Here is a 22,217-nt window from a genome sequence, read left to right on the forward strand (position 1 = left end):
GAAAATTGTGTGAAGCAAGGATTAGATGACATACATGGTAATTTAGTCCTCTGATTCCCGTTCATCCAACGTTTTTGTATTAATTTTTCGACAATGCTCCCAAGCGCCATATGGCTCTTACTATCAGTTTAATGACATTTAAAAAATGAGGCTTGTAGTTGGGATACTTCATTTACTAGGCTTCATAGCCCTAGCTGCTTAGCCTGCGAAAGCATCCATTCTTATTTGTTTTACGTTTAAACCTAAAATATCAAACACATACCACAATGATAAATATTAGTATTTTTATTGAATTATATTTATAGGTTCTTCGCTTATGATTATCAAATCAGAAGTGATAAACCATTTGTCTAAAGTTGAATATTTAATTATTGACATACACAGCATATCTATTAGTGAACATACAATTTAATATGGCTATAACTGTTGTGCTTACCGTCAAAGGCTATAACCATGTTTTTTCCTACTTGTTCTCAATTAGCCTTTTCATTTCAAGTTAATAAAGGATGCTTAACGTAAGCCCATGCTATTTTTGAAAATATTTGTTGATACATTTTAGAAATCTGTTGTTGTTCGCTTCAATTACAGATGACATACTACTTTTTATTTGTTCTTACAGAATTTCTGATATATATCAAACGCTGTAGAGATAAACTTTCATAAATAATAAAGAGTCCTGTCTTGATACAGTTGTTTTGTCTACTTTTACCGTTTTCTTTGGTGATAAAAGCCACATCTGAAGCAAGTTGCTGCTTGATTGTTCCTTTTTTTTTTAGAAAGGACTGTATGTATTTTGTTGACAGATTATGCTTTTTATTTCCTAAACTCGAAGGTGTTTTTAAAATAAGGAAAGCAAGAAAGGAACACTGTGCGGCAGCCTTCTTTTTGAAACAGGTTCTCTACAAGAAAATGCAGTCTCACATCTCATGGACCTGTAAACCGTTTCATAAACGGAAAGTGTAACCCTTTTCATTTATAAGATAAAACTAAATTAATATGTTTAATAAACTATTTTTCTTTGCTAACATCTTTAATTTTATAAGAACCATAAGCAAAGGATGATTTTGTACTTTGTATGGAATTAGTTAAAAAAATAACGCTGTCATATACAATATTACTAGCTAATATTATGTGACAATTGTCTATAGAATGTAGTAGTCTTTAAGGTTTTTGTTAAGTTATATAATGCTTTACTTGTTTTGAATGCTCTTGTATCATTCATTTGTTGTTGTTATCCTCTATTATTAATGAATTTTATTTTTGTTTTGTTACTGATAGAGATATTACCTATTAGATATATAAGTTTTATAAACACTAGAAATTACTAGAAAACGAGCATTTGTCATGTACTTGTATTCTAGCAATTTAGGTTTGACTTTTCTAATCTCATCAACAACCTCAATTTTATATATATATATATATATATAAAAAGCCCAAAAGGTTTCCGTTGAAAAATGATGACCAAGTTTATAAAAGAATAAGACACAAAGCACACGTTGTTCATTATATAATCAAGATATCAAGTGGTAGTACTTCTTTAAATGTCAGAAAGATCTTCATCACTTTGTTGGTTATACAGCCAACTAGCCGGATTGAGAATAAATATTACCGACTTTCGATGGAGAGAAGTAGAAACAAGAGAGTTCAAAATTAAGGACCGATTATTGATCAAACAGAAAAATGGAACAAGCAACAAGAGAAATTAAGCTTTAAAAACAAAATGATGAGAAGAGACCTGTATTAAAGAACATAATTTAAAAGACAATTTTAGATTGTTATTTCTAAGCTTTGATATAATTACACTTCTAATATTAGAAACTAATTTTGCAATCTCATATTGGCGAAAGTATATGTACAATGACAAAAATAAATACGTCAGGTTAAAAAAAGTTGGCCATAGATGAATATGAGCCTTTCAATCATTAGTCTAATCTATTTTTGCATACATTCTTAAAATAATCGGCTGAACCTGTTTGCTTAAATAATCCGCCAATCAAAAATAGCCCGATATAGAAGAATGAAGGGAGTGAAAGGCTAAGCAAGAGATCGATGAGTTAAACTGCATTGTAGATGATTTTAGTGCGCTGTCTTTATGATATTTTTATTTTTTCAATTAACTATTAAAGCTTACAAGATTCTTTTGAAGATTACAAGTATGCCAAGAGCTATTAAATTAAAAAATCTCGATTAGAAGTAGAATATGTTTTTGGCTTCTGCACCTTGATTAAGATACTAACTATGTAGCTTACAGAATATTGCAAAATTTATAAAATTCTGTGTGTAAAGAGGCATTCGAGATACTATTTTAACACTAATAAGTTAGTTATACAAGATCAAAATTTTATTAACATAATGTAACAAAACCAATGCTCAATTTTCTCCGAACAAAGAAAAAAATGTCGTTTAATGTGGTTTATGTGTCTTTGAGCATCAGTATTGGTCTACTTGTCAAACTTTCACGTACATGCAAATAAGAATTGTAAAGTTGAAAATGATTGAGGGCTGATTGGTTCTGATTATATTTATTAACCAAATTGAGGCAATATTTCTTTTTCCCTGGGGTTTGATGATCCCAGTTAACTCTAAAATCATCATTCCTATTACTTCTTTCAAAATAAGCTACTACGTATGTGTATACTGCTTCAATGGATTTTCATTTAACCGCCAATATTGTGAACAAAAAGGTAGAACTAGCTATTCAATAAAACTACTTTCTTCAATAAATAAGTATATAATGTAGACTAATTATTAAATATTTTTGACATATAAAATAAACTTGACCTGTTTCAAAACATGATTAGTATAAGCTGGTTATTGCTATTCAATGCATTATTGAGTGTAATAGTATAAAGATCAACACTGAAAAGGATAAAGAGAGACATTTTGAATTACCCTGAGAGCCTTTCTGATACTGTTTTATAGTTAATATTTATAAAATATCCGAGATACTATTTTCCTAGACCATTAATTTTATGGGACAGAAAAAAAAAAAGAGGTATAAAAGCAAATAGAGCATAGTACTCTTCTTTTCTCTTTTATCCTTTTTTTTTTTAGAAAAAAACATTACTATGAGTAGCAATCAATTTCAAAATCCTTATAGAAGCCCTTATCATGATAACTACGATCACAGACATCTATGCAACGATGGTAAGCGATATCCATTGGTTTCCATAGCAGTGCTCGAGTTTTACGTTTTTTTATATAATAGTCTATATGACAAGCTCACCTGATGTATCAATGCTCCTTGGTGACTCTTCCTCATCAAATAATAACAGAATCCATGATAAAATGGAATTGGAAAGTAAAAATAAATAGCCGCCTTTACCGTGTTTTCCATGACTAACAATATTTCTATATCAGGCGAATACTATAGCCCGGAAGATAACTATGGATATGATTCTGTCGATAACATCTTTGCAGATACTGGGCTTAGTATGAGCATGGCAGAGCATCAAGAAGTTCCCGACTTTTCAAAAGCGAGCACCTTGGACCACTTCCATATGCATCCCAAGCTTTTTAAATCTCCGTCATCTGACAGACCTTCTGTAATGACTCCTAGAATCCCTCGTCCAATTACGCCTCCAAGAGATATACATTCAAGAATACCAGCTAATTTTCCTGCTTCTAATGCCCCCAGACCTTTTACACCTTCTGCTTCTCCTCCACCTGCACAGAATCGCTTTTTGCATAGGGTAGCTCACTGGAATAGTAGTCCTACCAGTGCCAGTGGCAGTAGCATTAGCAGTGCTGTTAGTAGTAGTAGCAATAGCATCAACAGCAGGATAAGTCATCAAAATGATAAGATAAGATTCAAATTGACCATAATCGGCGCTCCTTTTGAGCCTCCAAGCTTCAATACTGCAGAAAGAGCGATAGGCAGAAAGGTTTATTTGTTTGAAGTCACCCAACGCTTAATCTCCGGTAACAATATAGTTCATGTCTCTGCCAGCCGAGCTCCCCATCAACATGGATCTATACCTTCAGAAATCATGCATGGCTGTCAGCGCAAGAAGGAAAACATCACGGCCGCGGTGATCTCTTGTATTTGGTGGGAAGATAAAAACGATTACTTTGTAACCTCATCTGATATCATCCGTGTGGTCGAAAGCCTGTTGAGAGTCCAGTTGGTCAAGGAACAAAAGAACAGGATGAGAAGACAGCTTCAGAGTTACTTGCCTATCACACTCAATAAGAAGATGGAAGATGAAAATTTTGGATTTTTTACCAAGATCATGGAGTATCGATGCCCTTCTGTGAAGAGTATTGATAAGGATATTAAAGTCTTTAGATGGGAGATATTGGAAATGGCTTTGATGAAGTTGGCCGAGCAGTTAAAACCTTCCTCAACTAATCTTTTTTTATAATAATATAAATGGTAACGATAAAACCTTCTTTTTTTTTGTCTTCATCTGTTAAAATGAAACTTGCCAAAAATGTTAGCAACAAGTTTATTAAAACTTGAAATAACATAGTGTATAGAGTACACTAATGATTAGGAATTAAAAAAACCTTGGTTGCAAAAGTATTTTAGCTTTTCATTAGCTTGTTATATTATACAAGATACGATAGATGAGTAACGCCAGCATTTTTTTTTAATTAGGTACAATAAAAAGTTTGATAGTGTTCAATATTGGGATGGTTTTGAGTACAAAATTCACCATGAACTATCACGATATATTTCGAAATACACCATAATTCAGCTACTTGTAAAAGAGTGTGATCTCATCTTGATTTTATGATTGACTATTGCTTGATCTAATTAACGTATTCCCTCCCTTTCTCTCATTAACTTTGAAATAAATAACACTGTTTGAGTGTTGTCTATAGTTCGTTAAATCCGGTATAAATGTGTATACATAAACGTATGTTTTAAGGTTTATGGAAAATGTTAATTATACCATTTTTGGATATTTCACTTGAAATAATAAAAAGGAGCATCCATCATTGTAAATAAAGGACACACATATAAAACGTAAATGATGGTTGTACCAAAAAACAAATGAATGGCATAAAATTAAGGGACTATAGTCAGTTTATGTTTGTAAGAAAAATAAGAAGATTACAAATACAGTATATATCAAATTTTTAATGAATTAGCCATAACAAACACAGTCGGCCTCTACTGGTTGAAGATTATTACAGATAAGATGTTTATTAATATACTAATATATGTCTACAATCCTACAAATATCAAATTAATTTTCTTTTTCTTTTTTTTAAAAAAGAATCACCTTTCAAATTGATTTTATTTCAAAATCAAATTTAATTTTTCTCAATTTTTTAAAGCCGTCTCAAATTCAAGTGAAAGTACTGTATCTGACAAAGGAGACTTCTTTCCACTTTCCATCACTTTCTATTCTCCAACAGCAAGCAAACCTAACAACTGCAGGTAGACTTAGCTACTGCCCATGCTGATATATACAAGTTACACCAAGAGAATACTTTCTTACGGAAACAGTCGTCAACCATAGATATCCCGCCTTCTCCATCTGGACGCACCACATCGCCAACCGTTTTATCCCTTCCTCTTAACTATCCCACCTCAACTAAGCGTTCCCCATAGTCTAACAACGCCTCCACCTCCTGTCCAAGGTTGCTAAGCCTAAATGCGATAATTTCCAACCTAGCCTGACTGCTATTGCTAGACAATTTTCTTCACCTGCTGAACCAACAGGCTTTAAGTTCATCGATGTACATGTGTGTGACGCTGTCTCCCTCTACAACAATTGCGCTCGAACCTTCGCAAATTACACATTAATACCCATCGAATTCTGGATATTCATTATTCTGTAGAAATTTAGTCAGCTTCCTTATCTACATTGGTTATGAAACGGAGTCTCGCTCTCAATTGAGCAAATTCGACTTCACATTTCGTGATAATTTCGATTCTTTACATCCTTCAATCCTTCGCGACCCTACTTTCTCCAATGAACCCCATTGACTGTAAAGTACAATGTGCTCGCAAAACATTCCTCCATCGAATCTACGTCGCCCTGAAGTGATTCAGGACTCCTATTTACAATGCTGCTGCCAATTTATTTGTCCAACCTGGCATTACTGACCTCGAGTGTTTATCGTCGTATAAACTTGCCCCACCATACAAGTACCGTACAGGACATATCCTTGGCCATGTGTAGTCTTTGTGAATAAATATACAACGCGTTTACTTAACCGTTTGTACCATCCTTTATGAACCTAACTATCTATTTCACACAACAGATCCGCCTACGTCGTTAACCCATCTCGGGCAAAGATTGCTCTAGAGCTCATACTGTTGTCTATGACACGTCTTTCCGTCATTATTCATTCACTTTCTTTTTTTTGCCCCCTTGTTCCTAGAAGGTGTTTTTTTAGCTTCTTTACATCTCATTTGATTTGGTTTGAACAATTATGGTGTCTTGAAACACCGAGTGCTCATTTAAGTCTTTAAATAAAATATCTTGCTTAAATATATCTGACGAAGACCGTGTAAACCATAGCAAAGGTTCCACGATTGGCTACCCACTTCCTTTCACTAGTAATACTCACTTGTTTCCTTCTTTCTTCCTCTCTTATCTTTTTAACTCTTGATCCCCAAAAGATTTTTTGCTTCTATTCATTTTTATTGATCTGACGAAAACAATGTAGTATTAGACACCATGTGTTCAAATTGATCATTATTTTTTGTATAAATAAAATTTAAATGTATCTGACAAAGGTTTAAGCAAAACAAGTAGTTTTGGCGATGCGTGTTTGTGTGACACCCAATTATGATTTACAAAACCCTTAAAATTTGACAGTTGACGCGCAATCATTTGTTATGAAATGTATCTAACTTGCAAAAAATCAAGATATATTTGCAATGGTTTATTTTTTTGATATGCTTAACATCATTTACTTGTACTTCTTCTTTCTTCGAACATATATACATATTTGTCAAGTACCAGATTTAAACACACCAAATGAGGGAGGAATTGCATTTGCTGGCTACACAAGGCTTTTTTTTTTGTAACCAACATAAATGGGCTTCGTTGATTAAAAAAGTAATGCATTCATTGAGAACACAAAAGCGCGTGCTTTTCTCAAAATGCTTTTTTCATATAGTTTTTTTGGAATCATTAAAGCTCAAAAAGGAATGAAGAAAAAAAAAGGTATATTCGCCTACTGTATGAATGAGTAAAGTTACTCAAACTCATTGATGGACTCAGACAGCACATACACATTTATATCACGCATGAGCCATAAAACAAAATTACACAATTTCACCATTTTATAAGAAAAATAACATAGTAATCGATTGTTTTCAAACACGAAACTGTTCTTTACCTTTACCTTTTATACACAATCATAAAGTACATTGGTATGTTTTGCGTATTAATAACCTTTTCTTTGGTGAAGAAAGAAATTTTTATTAAAATCGGAGATACAGTCTCATCATGGCTGGTGCAACCTTTCAAGACAAAAAATAGGGAAAGATCGGGTAACCAGCAAATAAGTTAGTTTTTTTCTATTCAAAAAAATGAAGCTAAAAAAGTGTAAATATTAAAAATATATAAGTGAAACGTAATAATTTATTTCATATTTGTATATTTCTTTTGATTTGGCTTAAAAGAGGAGGAGGTGAAGGGGAAGAATGGCAGTAAAAAACAAAAGAGAGAGAGAAAAGGAGGTGAAGGCCTCCTAATCTTAAAAAATATCACTGAGCTTTAAAAAAAATTCAGAATAAAAAGCACGAATAGATGCTTTATTAAAAGAGATAAAAGAAAAAGAGAAAAGCAAAGTGAAACACAAATAAGAGTTGTATATTGATAATAGTACTTTAATTCATTAGAAACAACGTAATTGTCAAGCTTCTTTTTTCTTACCATTTTTAATTAAAAAGTCCGCCAATAAATTATAACTTTCTATAAATGTGGACTCTATTTCACATTTTTTTCTTCTTCTTTTTCTGTTATTGTAAATACAAAAAAAAAAAAAAGAAAGTCTTTTTTTCCCTTTCAATTTCTTTTTATGAAAATTATTATTTATCTTTTGCTATTATTTATTTCAACTATTATTGCTTTACCGGTTGGTTCATATTCTATAGACGACTCATTTAGCGCAGAAGACGAAGAATATGGAGTGCAAATAGATCGATTATCACAATTGATAGCAACACATATTCAGTTTGAACATTTAGATGCTGTCATCAGTAATACAGACAAAGAAATTGCTAATCAATTTCAGCATCACATTCAAATCAATATTCAACCAACTGATGTAATATTACTAGACTCTGTCCATAGCAACAACAACCAATTCACTATCCAAAAGCAGCAAATACCTTCAACACTTGACATAATGGACCTTGAAATTCTTAAATCACAAATATCTGCAGCCATTCAAGCTCATACAGAAGGTAGCTTACCTCTCACTTGGGATAAACTTACAGACAAATTGAATGGCCAAGCTATTGAAGCCTATCTTCGTCAGCTGTTGACTGATATCTGCTCGAATGACAATGATATCATTTCATCTCAATGCTTAGCTGATAATGCAGTGAAATTAGCGAATGATTTAGATAATTATATTCTTACAAATCTTGCTGATATATTTGAAGTACTTGACCAATATGCTTTACCCGATTTATTGCAACACACTGCAGAAGATTTGAAAGGCATTCTGAAATATTTCAACTCAGTCTTCTTATCAAGTGAAAATCGACAATTTGTGCTCGAAATAATTCCTTGGAATCATGATCAAGATAACCATGATTTTAAATCCAAATTATTAGAAATAGCTTTACATCCTTCAAATGATTTATTAGATGAAGATGCAACACATTCAACTTCATTTTTTAGTGAATTTGCTAATATGGCAAGAGTTTAGTAGAAAAAAAAATTGTAAAAAAGAAAAGAAATCAAATACCCCTCTTCCTTTACATCTTCATTCGTTTCTTATTATTATTCTATACATAAATAATTTTTATATCATTCTTTTCATTTGTACATAAATAACTTGTCTTTTTTTTTATTCGTCTGTGTAGGTTATTACTATCCTTCACTTATTTCATACCTTATTTACTCGAATAAAATAGAATAAGCATTACATCAAGAAAAACAAGCAAATCAAAATAGCATCTCAAAGAGGTAAAGGTTAAATAAACATGATTTACGCAGATCCTTTTCACTGGAATATGCCACATTTCCATTATTTCAGGGTGTTTTTTTACTTCTTTTTCCAATTACCCGGTGCTATTTTTATCTGTAATCACAACTATTTTACTGTACGACGTAGTACATGCAGTGCTTGTACTCTAGAAACATCAGAAACATGCAGTTTATCATTGAAATTGCTTGCACAATTTATATTACAGATGACTAAAAACGTAAACATCACGTAATACAAAACTAGAATTGACAACAGCACCGAGAAAAACTTTCAAAAACACATTCTAAATTCTACTTTTTTTTCATTTATCAAAACATAAGGCAGGGGAACAGGCGGCGAACCACCCATTCCCCCTAAGCAAAAATTGTGGTCTCGAGACATCCGAAGATGTTCGCAGGAAAGCCAATCGTCGCTGTGCAATGACGACCAGCAATCCTGTACACCCGGGTTTCTTGATTCCAGGTGCACGACCCAGGTAAGTATGAAGAAAAAAAGATGTAATTTCACTCGTTATTTATACTTTTTTTCTAGTGACTGCTCTGTAAAGAAGATCATTTAAACAGTCATGAATGTCATCTGAGCAAGAATTGCGGAGCAAAGTTTACCCCTATCCTCCTTTTTTTTTTCTTATAAACTAGGAAAAAGGGAAAGCGAACAGTACATTACAAGTTTAGCTTCTGGCTACCTTCTCACAGGCAGTTTCTTGAGGTCTTTGCCAACTAACATTCAAATGTGTACATGTTCTCATGCTGTAGAAACACCTCCTGGAATATGAATGTGTAGCGTCTCTGCTCGACGCATTCGTTCTCACACTCTGCTAGATTATAACGATCAACCTCTGCAGGAAGAGTCAAGAAATTAAGAAAAATTTGGCAATTGCCTTTGAAGCCTCTCTAAGGTCAAATCTTGCTACAACATTCTAGCAAGGAAGGAATGTGTTCTAATTACGCGAGACTGGATTGACGTAACTGACACTCACAATTAATGCTGAGTTCCTGAAATTTCTATTATTGAGTTAATTTGACAACCTTTAAGTTTTCCATATATTATAACCAGAGTTATAAGATAACGTGAGATTAAAGAGCAACACTCTAGATATTCTTTTCGTCTAGTGACATCTACCATTAATAACAATAGAAGCCAAAAACGTTACAATTGTCTTCTTATTCATGTCAATGCACAGGAAATTCTTTCCTTGAATTACAACTTCATTACAATATGTTCAAATCACTTCGCACTTTTGGCAATCTCCTCCAAGTCATAGTATAAAAAAGAATTCAAACAAAAAAATTTTTTTATTCCTCAAATACAGTTTGAAAAAGAGTTGCAGATTTTTTTATTAATAATTCACGAATCCCTCTTTTCCTTTCTTTAGTTCATGGCTTGAACCAAGTTGTTGATGAATTGTTCACGGTTACCAGCATCACCACCTTCGATGAAGTGACGGAACTTACGTTGCTTCCACATGTTGTTGGGGTTGGAGAGCTTGAAGGGCCAGAGGAAGTTGTTGGCTTCCTTGAAGTGGGGACCGACAGTGGCAATTTCGTGGATGAGATCTTCAATACAGATGATACCATACTTGCCGAGAGCTTGTTCAATGACAGCGTTATCATGGATGGGGATACGTTGCTTGTTGACCTTAGCATATCCACGCTTGTAGATCAATTCACGGATGGTCTTCAAGTTGGGAGTACCGTAAGTAACGTAAGGTTGAACCAATTGGAGCATTTCAGAGGTAGCCTTGTTCAAACGGACAAAGACACCGTTGTTGATTTGCAAAAGACGCAAGAGTTGGAGAACCTTACGGGGCTTAGGGGCAATGTTGTTGATACCACGGATACGAACAACAAAGACCAACTTTTCTTGAGCGGGAACGTAATAGTTACCGTTGGACTTGGCTTGACGACGGAGAGTGATTTCCTTGCGTTCGGCAGCCTTGTATTCAGCATGGTACTTGGCAGCACGCTTGAAGAGATCACGTCTCTTGGCGAGCTTGGCCTGCATAAAATAAAGATTAGAATTTGAAAAAAAAAGGTTTGTATATGTCTATTCGAGCTTCAGTCCCGAAAGATGGTTAACAAAGGAGACAGCATTGTCGTGCAAGACTAGTCCCATTGGGTAATCCCCAGTTGTCATCATTCACTCTATAAACACATACTTTCAATGTAATCAATACTTGCCTTGCGAGCAGCAACCTTATCGGCAGCAGCAGCTTCAGCGGCCTTGGCGTTGGCCTTGTTCTTCTTGATAAGAGTTTCGGGAACGAGGACGTCGTTGGCAGTAGGGACGTTGCTGTTAACAAGAATGTAAGTTCAATGTTTCCAGTGCACATCTAAGCCACCACAGTGCATTGTATAGAACATATGAAATGTATAATTGGTATGTTGTTAAACTAACACCCATATGCAGTATACACTTGTATGTATTTATCTGTGGTGGAATTGACGTGGTTGATCTAGTTAATAATACTTACTAAGCAACCATATTGATACTGTCTGAACTGATTGAAAAAGAGAAGGGGTCAACCACAGAAAAAATTTTTGTCTCATAAATTGTTTTCGTTCAAAAGTCACATTATTTTAAATTTCCGACATCAAGGAGATAAATGCATAATGGTGTTTATTTGTTAAACATATAAGACATATATAAGGTAGTTCATAATTTAAATAGATGATAAGTATCGTTTTCAGCCAATATGTACTTATATAGGCACTGTGTTTGTATGAATGTTAGTATTTGAAATTGTGACAGGAAGCTGATTCAAAGTACAGATCAGTGTCTTATTGGAAGATGCTTGGTTCCATGATTGATCGTCATCAGCGAGCGATGGCAAGGTCTGTCTCTTTAAGATTTTTGGTAATGACTTGAATACATTGCAGAAAGAAGACCTTTTTAATTTCTTGGCAAGAGTTGATTCGCTCTGGGTTGGCTCAACTAATGTAAACTCGGAAAATAAGCAATGGCTTTCGATTGACTTCTCTTTTTTATAAGCATCGATCCCCTTTTCTACGGAATTTACTGTATTCTATCGAGTAATATATGTTTAGTATAAGAATTTTATTTAATAAACTTGGCGATTAGTACTTGTATACCATCCAGTATGCTTTCTGCTTTGATTTTAGGAGAGTACAAAGGTGTATCATCTTTATAAGCTTCGAAACATTGTTCCGCATTTCTCTATTATTAAAAATTATGTCTGTCAATAATAATAATAATAATAATAATAATAAATATACGTACATCGTAGGCACTGTCAACAATACTTACGTTGTCATATTCATCAATTGATTTATCTTATAAAACGCAGTTAGTTTATCAATAAAAATTTTTAAAACGCATAGAAAAGAATCTTACGATAAGTTTTACTAGCAAAATAATGTAATTCTTGCTGAAGCTCTGATATCAATTCATCTTTTTCATTGATTCGATGCGTGTATTCCTCTTCAATATCCATAATTTCGTTTTCGTACCGCGATTGCATAACCTCCAGCTGTGCTAATGGGTTTTTTAAATCAACATTAAATTATAATTTTATTTTTGTCTTCAAACCGCAGTAATAAGTTGTCATAGACTCTGCTTCTAATGCTCTTGTTCTCCACTTACTGATGACCTCTTTTAAAGCAGATACTTCTGACTATAGCAATTCTTTAGTGTTTAGCAAAACAAAAATTAAAGCATTCTTCTACCTCTTTTGTTAACAAAGCATTAACCAAGTTGTAGTCTTTCTTAATAGCAAAACGACTTAATTGATTGGATGGAAGTGAGGCAACTACAGCCTCAACTGCTGCAGCCGCTTCATTGTCTTGATGCTGCTCAAAATAAGCTTGTAGGTCATTCTTTTTATGAGATAGACCCATCATATTAACCAAGAATAAATTATACTTGGCAATATTTAACAGAAAGTGGGAAAAAAAGGAGGAAGAAATAAAAAGGGGAAATATAACGAGCTTATAACAAGTATTAAAAAGAGAGAAAAAATTAAAGAGATTGAAGAGATATAAACTAATTAAGTAGCATCCATTTAATATTAGTTTTATGCTAGCATTCTTTAAGGGGAGTGCAAATTTTCATCTTTAAAATATATAGTTTATTTAATTTACAAAAAAAAAAAAACCTCACCACAAATTAATGGTTGAGAGATCTTGGTTGCGTTTCTGGATTGTTGTATTGTCTGTGGACATTTTTACCAGCATTTCTTGTGACATTAGCTTGAAAGGAAGCAGTATGATTTTGCATGTCTTGAGCACGTCTTTCTTCAAGATCTAACTTGTCAAGACGATCCTTGTCCTTCTTCTCTTCATCCTCATCATGTTTTTGTGCTTTTAATGGAGTTCGGTGTGGGTCAGGTTGCTTCACTCTCATACCACCGGCCACTTTAGCAGGAGGATGGTCCAAGTTTTCCAAGTTTGAGGGAGTATGTGCTTTATTGGACATATTTAAATATTTTAATAAAGAAAAAAAAGAGAAATCAAGTGTAAGGCTTATATACGTTTGCTGGCTGCATAAAATAACAAAATGTTACCCCAGTCAATTTGTTCACACACTCAAAATATCATCATGACATATACAAAAGAAACGTCATAAGGGAATCTAAGGATAGAATGATGTAAGCTGGCTGAATTTGGAAATCTTGGTCTTTGGGAGAATAAACGGGATTCCCCATATTCAAATTGGAAATTCACATGCTTGACCCATTTGCCCTTAAAAGATTTTTTTTTTGACTCAGTCTATTTCTCAAACGCTCAACTCTTTCTTTATATTTGATCGCAAACATGTCTAAAGAAACACATACAGATGACTCTGATATTGACGACTTGCTAGACGGTATTAATCCAGTTTCATATTAAAACAAGAAGAAAGAAAAAAATATTAATAATCCATAGATGTTCTGGACAACATGAACCAGACGACGGAGAAACCAAAAACAAAGACGACGATTACTGAAGTAAAAGAGGAAGATTTGGACGACTTGATGGATAACGACGAATTTGCAAAGCAATTAGCCGCCGGAATGGAACACTTGATGGGTCAATTTGAGCAAGAAGGAGAAATGAAGAATACATTTGAAAAAGTCTGGGACTCCTTTGATACCCCTGAGAAAAACAGAGAAGCCTCCAAGGCAACGCAACCACAAAGCTTTCAAGAAGCTATTGGAAAAACAATGGATAAATTAAAAGACAGCTCAAAAGAGATCGATGTAAGGACCTTTTTTTTTTTCTCTTTTTAGGAGAAAAATAATTGACATTGTACACAGTCATCTATTGCTGAAGACTCAGAAGAAGCTTTTATGGCCGAATTAATGAAACAGATGGAATCGTTAGCCGACAATGGCGAATTTGAAAACGTATTAGAAGGAATGATGAGCCAATTGATGTCGAAAGAGTTATTGTATGAACCGATGAAGGATTTATCGCAAAAATACCCAGAGTGGTTAGAAAACAATAAAGATAAAGTAAAGGCAGAAGATTATGCTAAATACAGACAACAGCAAGTGATATGGCAGCAAATCGTTGCAATATATGAAGCACCAGACTTTGATGAAAAGAATGAGGTACAAGCAAAAAATGTCATGGATTTGATGACAAAAATGCAAGATCTAGGACAACCGCCTGCAGAATTATTAGATGAAATGGCGCCTGGTATGAATTTTGGTAATCCCAATGCTGTACCAGATATAAAAGATTTAGAAAATTGTAATGTCATGTAAAAAAAAATCCCTTTCGCACATAATAAATAATAGTTCAATGTCGTTGCGTTGAAAGCAAAAAAAAGCATGAAAAATTTAACATGAAATATTATGTTTATTGAATGAAGAAAATGATAAGAATGAATGATTACAAAGAAAAATATTAACGTTTCTTTATGGGCTCAAATGACGCATCATATTCATTGGCTTTTGCTTGTTGAGAAACTGCTGTTCCCATAAGGTGCACCTCTGAACCTTGGATGACACCTATACGCATACTTGATAGCAAATTACGAGCCGCATTTGAATGATTGTAAACTCCACCGTTAAAAGATTTCGTCATATCTCTACCGATACCAAATTCCAAGTACTTTGTACCTCCTGGATGATTAAATTTCTCTACGTCGTAAATCATACCATCTAAAACAATCCATTTCTTATTTTCATTAGCCACTATCTCTTGGAATTTCTGCAAAGTGTAAACAGGTAAGTCATTCAGAGACTTGCCGAATTTTAGCTTTCTCTTGATTTCATCTACTTGTTTTTCCAACATTTGTACTTCGCCTTTTTGGATCTCATTGGCAGGGAATGTTATCAAATCATAAGTCATGCCCAAGTAACTCAAAGCCTTGATGAACCATTTAGTAGGGTCATACTGATTCCAAAGAATTGCATTTCGATAATCTTGAGGGAATTCATGATGAAAGTTGTGGTAACCCTCACCACAAGTAACAATGGCCGTAATCCATGAATTCTTTGGAGTATGAAAATCATCGTAAGGTGTATCGCCAATGTAGTGTGCCAAGGAATTTACACAAAAGGTAGCATGATGGACAAAGACCAGACGACAGAGACCAGCAAAGACAAAGCCACCTTTGAAGTCACCCCAGCCGAAACCAGCAACTAAGGCAGGGAAGATGAAGGTCATAAAGGTTGCAAAATAAAGATAATATCTGTGTTGGAATTGCACGAGAGGATCAGATCTCAAGTCAGCCGTGTCTGCATACCCAATTCTGCTCTTTGGTCTGTTAATCAGCATCCAGCCCATATGAGAAAAGAAGAAACCGCGAGGTGCAGCGTAGGGATCCTTGTCTGAGTCTGTCCATCGATGATGTGCTCGATGTCCACGAGACCACCACTGAATAGATCCTTCAAATGCACCAGAACCAGCCAAGCATAAGAAGATTTGTGTTAATTTAGTACACTCATAAGACCTATGAGCCCAATAACGATGATAACCAGCCGTAATACCAAGAGCAGTAGCAAAATAGTACAACACTGTCCAATAAAGTGTTTTGGTCTGTAAATGTGTCTTGGAAGCATAATAAATAGCCAGTAGAGGTGTTGAGGTGAGTAGAATGGTTTGGAACCAATTGACATGTTTCGTAAAGTTCTTTAGTGTCGTAGGCTCGTCAAATAAAGGGGGCAAATCGGTATTAACCATAGGAGGTTGGCGATTTTCAGTTTTTGTGTAAGCATAGGGTGGAAACTTTTGCTTTTCGTAAACTACTTGTGTTTCCGTTGCTGACATTTTATGAATAGAAATAAAAAATGATATGAAGAAGCTGAAGTTAGCAGCTTTTATATATGGGTTCGGGAAACAAGAAAAAAAAATTGTAATCTATTACTTTTAATACAATTGTTGAGCGTCTCTGGGGTGAGTGGTATTTGGGGAAGGACATGTGCATTATGGGTCTCTTTAATACGTAATCATCTATTAATGTGAAGAACTCAAATTGAACATACTATATATTGATATGGTACCAAAATACATATCGTTTGTTTTAAGTATACATCCATAACATATTATTAGATAAATTCCACTATAAAGAACTTATTATTCTTATTAGCTTTGCTAACTCAAAAACGAAAGTTGGGCAAACTTTGGGGCCGAAAACGAAGTCAGACGATTTTTTGATGCATTTCTTATTACCTTGAACTTGTCATTTCAGAGCATTGGATATACATAAGCTTGTAGATAAATTGTGGAAAATGGATATGGCTTTAGAGCTGTTCTTTATAGGTCAATTCTGCTAACAAAAGCAGGCCTTTAATATCCTTTTTTTTATTATTATTATTAATTCCATCTCAAAGTTATCTTTTTGTGGCGCGATATTTTTTCAAAAAGATTGATATCGATTCCAAAGATACAAATCGATTTATTTATACATATTTTTGTTAAAGCAACTATCTTCACTTTTTACAGGCAGAGCGGCTGGAATTTGCTTGACATAATTTTCTCATCTACCTTTTTGCATCTCGATGAATGCCGGTTACTTTAATGAAAATAGGCTAATATTTCAGTGAAATATCTAAATGTAGGCTTTAGAGGCATTCTTATGTTAATTCAATAGTATTAATTAAAGTGAAGTACGATCACTAAGAACAATAAGCATAAATTGGGAAGTTCACTTGAAATATAACCACAAAGATACTTCAGAGGTGCAACGTCTGATTTTTATGGCACGACATTTTTTAAGGGTCACTGTGTAACACTTGTATTTGGGTCAACACAAAAATAAATTGAAGCTTTTTTTTCCGCTAATTTATAAAACCAACACTGATAATAAAACGTCTCTAAGTATGCCACCTGGCTCTATCAACCAAAACAATACGCCAAGCATATCAAATGTCCTTACCCAAGAGGAAACTACTGAATTGATTGCCCAGTTCGAACAACACCGTAAGGTCTTAAAATGCCCTCACTGTGAGAAACAGGGTCTCTTTCGACGAAACGGCCACACTAAGACAGAATCCCCGCAAGCTCTTTTCCGTTGTACCAGCTGCGGTAGTAGCTATAGAGCTATAACTATGAGATCCATTATACATTCTTGCATTTCTTCTTTGACACAGATCTCACCTACAGAGAATGTCGAAATTTCTAGACCCTCGCAAACAACTCCGACCCACCAGCTAGACTCACTTGGTAGTCAATCAGGTGACGTACAATCTCTTCTAAACATGATCCAGCGCCTTACGCAAGAGCTTGCAGCCGCCAGATCTGAAATTGAGCAACTCCGTACCACAACTATCCAGTTACAGAACCAGTTTAACCACGAAAGATTAACTAGTAACCAACCCACACCACCTGTAATAACAAATACTCAATCCTCCTTTGATATCCCTGAACCCACGCCAACAGCATCACCTTGGCGTAACCCCGACCAAGTACGTCGATTGAAAGAAAGCCTAATGCAGCAAAGACAACAGCGACGACAACAAAGACAAGAAGCCGCCGCCAGAATATTACAGCCACCCTCCGAGAATCAAGGCTTTAAGTACATCTATCTCCCCACGAAGGCCCGAGTACCCATTGGCCAACTTCGCTCCCGATTGCGTAAATTGGATATCAATAATAACCGTATCCTAGATATTCACTACCCTGATCGTAATGTCGTAGCCCTACTGGTGCACAATGATTATGCCGACGAACTTCGTTCCCACCTGCAACGTTTCAAGGTAACGCTGAAAGATGATTTTAATCCTTGTGATCCTAAAATCCTTCGTGACCCCCAATACGCTGACGCTTCTGACGAAGAACGAGCCAACCTCGCCTTTATGCATCATTGCAACCGTATGGAACGAGCTCTGAGATTCATACGTACCCCTGTTAAATTTGCTGTTGCAAGATATTTTTACGCCCAAGGATGGATCAGCAAGCAGACTTTACAGGAGAACCTACCCTCAAACCGACGTAACAACGAACCAGAGTCAGATCCGCTATGTTTCGAAGATGAGAACATGAGTACCACAGATGAATATAAGAACCAAGATCTTCCTTCTGATGAGGCCTGTATGAACGATGCCTTATCACTATGAGTAATATTACAATTTCACTTTTCAATACAACTGGTTTAGCTCGTCAAGCCATAGGCCCTATCCTTAATATAGTTCGATCGTCTTCTGTTCTCCTCCTTACGGAAACCTGGCTCTTAAATCCACTTAAGTATCCAACGCATTGGAAACAATACCATACATATGGTATTAAAACCCAACCTCTAGCTACCAAAGGTAGTCAAGGAATCAGTCTTCTCGTGAATCCTGACTGCAAGTATCATGTCCATCATTTTAGAACTGACGATACACCATTAAGTCAGTACAAATTGTCTTTTACCATTGCTAACGTCTTAATCCACTGTCTTTACCTACCTCCCCATCTGGATAACCAAACCGTCAATCAAGTTTTAAACTCTTTACCGCATACAACTAGCCACACTAATACGACTATTATCTGCGGCGACTTTAATGCTAGACTGGGATCTATTGTAGGGGACCACTCAACGAACTCCAGAGGCAATCTGATCATAAGCTGGATACAAAGAAACAATATCATCCTATGGAATCAAAGGTTGGCGTATGGACAATATACTTTTATGGCCCATCAGGGCAGTAGCATTATTGATCTATTTATGAGTACTACCGAGCTTACTGGATCCTCCATGAGAATTCGCCAAGATCTTTCATTGGACTCGAATCATAAATTAGTATCTCTTTCCTTTCAAATCAATGCCAGCATTCCACAACTCCCAAGGCACCCACGGATTATCTGGAATCTAGGAAAACTCAAGGACCGCAACAATCATGAAGTATACTTGCGTCGTTTTCAGGAGTTATCCCAGCCTTTATTGCAATACCATGAAAAACATTATTATCATATGAACAATAGACATTATGCGGTTGACTACATAGAAAAGCTCAATGCTGACCTTTGTCAGGCAATATATACCTCACTAGATGACAGTTGCGGGAGAGTTTCACACTCTACAGATCCATTACGCGACTTCTGGACTGACAAATTGCAAGAAGCTTACGACTACCGAGAACTCTGCTACAGGAAATGGAGAAAAGCATATGGGCTTAACAAGCTCCATTATTGGCTAAAGCACCAAGAAGCTAGAGCTACTCTACGTCGACTGATCGCCCAACTTCGCCGAGAAACTTGGGCCACTTTCTGTAAACAAATGGCATCTGAAGAATATACCAAGGCAATATCTAAGCTTAGCCGTATTCGCAAGAACCGAACTTTGAAACCCACTTTCTCCACTCCAGAGGGCCCACAGCATGCAGCTGAAATAATGGCTTCCTGCTTGGAAACTACTTTCTCAGGTGATCTTCTTAAAAACGTCCAACTTTACGAAATCGATACTCCTATTTTACCTTTTGAAATAGATTGCCCGTTCACCAGGGACGATATTAACCTCGCTATCCGTTCCCTACCAGTCAAGAAAGCACCTGGGATCGATCACCTGCGAAATGAAATGCTCCAACCAATATCTCATCTGCTAGCACCTATTCTCTTTCACCTCTTCCATATGTGCTGGGCTTGGTCATATGTCCCACAGACATGGCGCATTGCCCAGGTGATACCCATATACAAGAAAGGCTCACCATCAGATCCAGGTAATTACCGTCCAATTAGTATGACCACTATCTTTAGAAAGATCTTGGAACGCTGCATCCAGCACATTCTACAAACCGACGGACCACCTCTTGATATAGCCCAAGGTGGCTTTAGAGAATCCCGCAGCGCATTAGATCAGGCTTTGTGCCTCACAGAAATTAGTCACATACTGCGTACACACTACCATGTCAAGCCTGTCTTAGCATTTCTTGACATCAAGTCCGCATATGACACAGTCAATCGCAGTTTCGTATGGGACACTCTGAGCCGTTACGTCTCATCTCCCATGCTCAACCTGTTACGTTGCCTTTTTGACGATGTGCAAATCGAAATCCTTCTCTCTAATACGACCTCTCGTCGTTTTCACCCGAAAACAGGCGTGCTTCAAGGCTCTATCCTCTCACCGTATCTCTATTCCATCTACATAAATCAGCTTCCAGCCCAATTACGATCCCAGGCCATCACCACTGACATGTCGCCATTAGAAACGATACCGCTCCTAAACTGCTTACTCTATGCAGATGACGTGGTGCTAATAGCTGAACGTACGACTATGACTGGTCTGCTACGTAAGTGTGAAGAGCATAGCCTACAAATGGGGTACCGATGGAACCCCTCCAAATGTGTCATATTGGACAATCAGCTAGAACCTATACCATATACCATTTATAACCAAGTCCTGCCACAAGTAACCTCTTTTGCTTATCTAGGCGTACCATTTAAACCAGGGGGTTACCTAGACCCAGATGAATTGATTAGACGCAACTCCTCTAAAGCATTAGCCACGATGAACGTACTGAAGTCAATGGGCATTAATCCCTCTGGCTTCTCTAGGCTCCTTTCAACCAGATTTTACGCTCATATAGTTCGACCACAGCTTGAATATGGCTTGGCAATCAACCGCTTCACTAATACCCAGCTGAAATCCATTGAAGATGTGCAAGATACATGCATCCGTACGATCTATGGTGCCCGTGGAAACACCTCCACCAAAGTGATGCTTCACCTAGCTAAACTTCCCCTTATGGCAGATCGAGTTCACATTTTACAAGCACAGTTCCTTTACAGGTCCTTATGCTTACCTGACGATGCACTGTTATGCCGACTATTACCACACATTCGACACATTCGTGGACACCAATGGTTCCTCCTCTCAAAGACCCCTCTCTGGCAAAGCTTACCTTCTACAGGAGAGGAACTGGATAAGCACATGTTCAAAACAGCCAAAAAACGCTTCCTGTAACAATCTCTAGAAAAGCGCCAACAAAGTGGGCATTACAAACTTCTTTCAAGTTGCCGTAGATCCGTATCTTTGGACCCTATCTTATGGTTACCCATGTCCTATGCAGAACGTAGTCGATGTATACGGTGGAGGCTAGGTTGGTTACCTGGTGGAAAGCCGCATCCGTGTCCCAAACACCCTACACTCAAGTTCACACGCAAACACGCCATTACTTGCCTCAATATGCACCAACGCCTCTATATGCCTAAAACCATTACAGATCCTCTGTCGTTCCTTCTGAATATGCTTCCATCTCGCCCCTCAGTATCCTCAAATCTAGCACTATCTTGGTCCCAACGCTGGCCAGTTATATGTTCAATATTACATGAACTGGATCAACTTCAACATGTCACAGCTATCCCCATTACTCACCCACATGGTCAGAAGCTCCTCGAATGGCTTAAACATTTCCTTTAGCTCCATCTTTTATGGCTCCACACATTTCTCCTCCCTTTACCTTTTTTATCCTTTATCCCAGAGGGGTTTTTTCATAACATCGACATCCTAACGGATTGACCTGGTCCGGGCGGACACTTATTTGTTTTTATTTTTAGCGCTCAATTGGACTTTCAATAAAGTATAACATTTAAACAAAAATAAATTGAAGTTCTAAATTGTTTTTGTTTAGCAGTGAGAACATTTTGACACAATTGGCTACACTGGCTTCTTGACTAAGTTAAAGTGGAATTTTTTATTGGTGTATTTTGAATAATATTGTG

General features: G+C 36.1%; 10 protein-coding genes across 10 annotated transcripts; 5 read left to right on the top strand and 5 right to left on the bottom strand.

The window, feature by feature from the left end:
* Window positions 1-3,068: 3,068 nt before the first annotated feature.
* On the top strand, window positions 3,069-4,364 carry RO3G_16077 (uncharacterized protein; the record flags this gene model as incomplete). The annotated part of the gene is made up of 3 exons (XM_067670661.1): window positions 3,069-3,147; window positions 3,209-3,301; window positions 3,361-4,364. The coding sequence occupies 3 exons, from the start codon at window positions 3,069-3,071 to the stop codon at window positions 4,362-4,364; spliced, it is 1,176 nt and encodes a 391-aa protein (XP_067526762.1).
* A 1,652-nt stretch (window positions 4,365-6,016) lies between these two features.
* Window positions 6,017-6,300, bottom strand: RO3G_16078 (uncharacterized protein; the record flags this gene model as incomplete). Its single annotated transcript, XM_067670662.1, has 2 exons — window positions 6,017-6,138; window positions 6,273-6,300. The coding sequence occupies 2 exons, from the start codon at window positions 6,298-6,300 to the stop codon at window positions 6,017-6,019; spliced, it is 150 nt and encodes a 49-aa protein (XP_067526763.1).
* Window positions 6,301-8,319: 2,019 nt separating this feature from the next.
* Window positions 8,320-8,847, top strand: RO3G_16079 (uncharacterized protein; the record flags this gene model as incomplete). Its single annotated transcript, XM_067670663.1, has 1 exon — window positions 8,320-8,847. The coding sequence occupies one exon, from the start codon at window positions 8,320-8,322 to the stop codon at window positions 8,845-8,847; it is 528 nt and encodes a 175-aa protein (XP_067526764.1).
* Window positions 8,848-10,500: 1,653 nt separating this feature from the next.
* Window positions 10,501-11,613, bottom strand: RO3G_16080 (60S ribosomal protein uL30; the record flags this gene model as incomplete). Its single annotated transcript, XM_067670664.1, has 3 exons — window positions 10,501-11,127; window positions 11,310-11,421; window positions 11,603-11,613. 3 exons carry the CDS (start codon window positions 11,611-11,613, stop codon window positions 10,501-10,503), a joined length of 750 nt encoding a protein of 249 aa, XP_067526765.1.
* Window positions 11,614-11,830: 217 nt separating this feature from the next.
* On the bottom strand, window positions 11,831-12,989 carry RO3G_16081 (uncharacterized protein; the record flags this gene model as incomplete). Its single annotated transcript, XM_067670665.1, has 7 exons — window positions 11,831-12,063; window positions 12,149-12,154; window positions 12,222-12,306; window positions 12,397-12,422; window positions 12,496-12,624; window positions 12,733-12,763; window positions 12,816-12,989. The coding sequence occupies 7 exons, from the start codon at window positions 12,987-12,989 to the stop codon at window positions 11,831-11,833; spliced, it is 684 nt and encodes a 227-aa protein (XP_067526766.1).
* A 265-nt stretch (window positions 12,990-13,254) lies between these two features.
* Window positions 13,255-13,563, bottom strand: RO3G_16082 (uncharacterized protein; the record flags this gene model as incomplete). The annotated part of the gene is made up of 1 exon (XM_067670666.1): window positions 13,255-13,563. One exon carries the CDS (start codon window positions 13,561-13,563, stop codon window positions 13,255-13,257), a length of 309 nt encoding a protein of 102 aa, XP_067526767.1.
* A 338-nt stretch (window positions 13,564-13,901) lies between these two features.
* On the top strand, window positions 13,902-14,836 carry RO3G_16083 (uncharacterized protein; the record flags this gene model as incomplete). Its single annotated transcript, XM_067670667.1, has 3 exons — window positions 13,902-13,953; window positions 14,013-14,326; window positions 14,384-14,836. 3 exons carry the CDS (start codon window positions 13,902-13,904, stop codon window positions 14,834-14,836), a joined length of 819 nt encoding a protein of 272 aa, XP_067526768.1.
* Window positions 14,837-15,154: 318 nt separating this feature from the next.
* On the bottom strand, window positions 15,155-16,346 carry RO3G_16084 (uncharacterized protein; the record flags this gene model as incomplete). Its single annotated transcript, XM_067670668.1, has 2 exons — window positions 15,155-15,162; window positions 15,233-16,346. The coding sequence occupies 2 exons, from the start codon at window positions 16,344-16,346 to the stop codon at window positions 15,155-15,157; spliced, it is 1,122 nt and encodes a 373-aa protein (XP_067526769.1).
* Window positions 16,347-17,398: 1,052 nt separating this feature from the next.
* RO3G_16085 (uncharacterized protein) lies at window positions 17,399-18,634 on the top strand (the record flags this gene model as incomplete). The annotated part of the gene is made up of 1 exon (XM_067670669.1): window positions 17,399-18,634. One exon carries the CDS (start codon window positions 17,399-17,401, stop codon window positions 18,632-18,634), a length of 1,236 nt encoding a protein of 411 aa, XP_067526770.1.
* Window positions 18,635-19,188: 554 nt separating this feature from the next.
* Window positions 19,189-21,459, top strand: RO3G_16086 (uncharacterized protein; the record flags this gene model as incomplete). Its single annotated transcript, XM_067670670.1, has 1 exon — window positions 19,189-21,459. The coding sequence occupies one exon, from the start codon at window positions 19,189-19,191 to the stop codon at window positions 21,457-21,459; it is 2,271 nt and encodes a 756-aa protein (XP_067526771.1).
* Between the last annotated feature and the right edge of the window lie 758 nt (window positions 21,460-22,217).

The sequence above is a fragment of the Rhizopus delemar genome, genomic scaffold (assembly GCF_000149305.1).
Source record: "Rhizopus delemar RA 99-880 supercont3.18 genomic scaffold, whole genome shotgun sequence".
Lineage (NCBI taxonomy): Eukaryota > Fungi > Mucoromycota > Mucoromycetes > Mucorales > Rhizopodaceae > Rhizopus > Rhizopus delemar.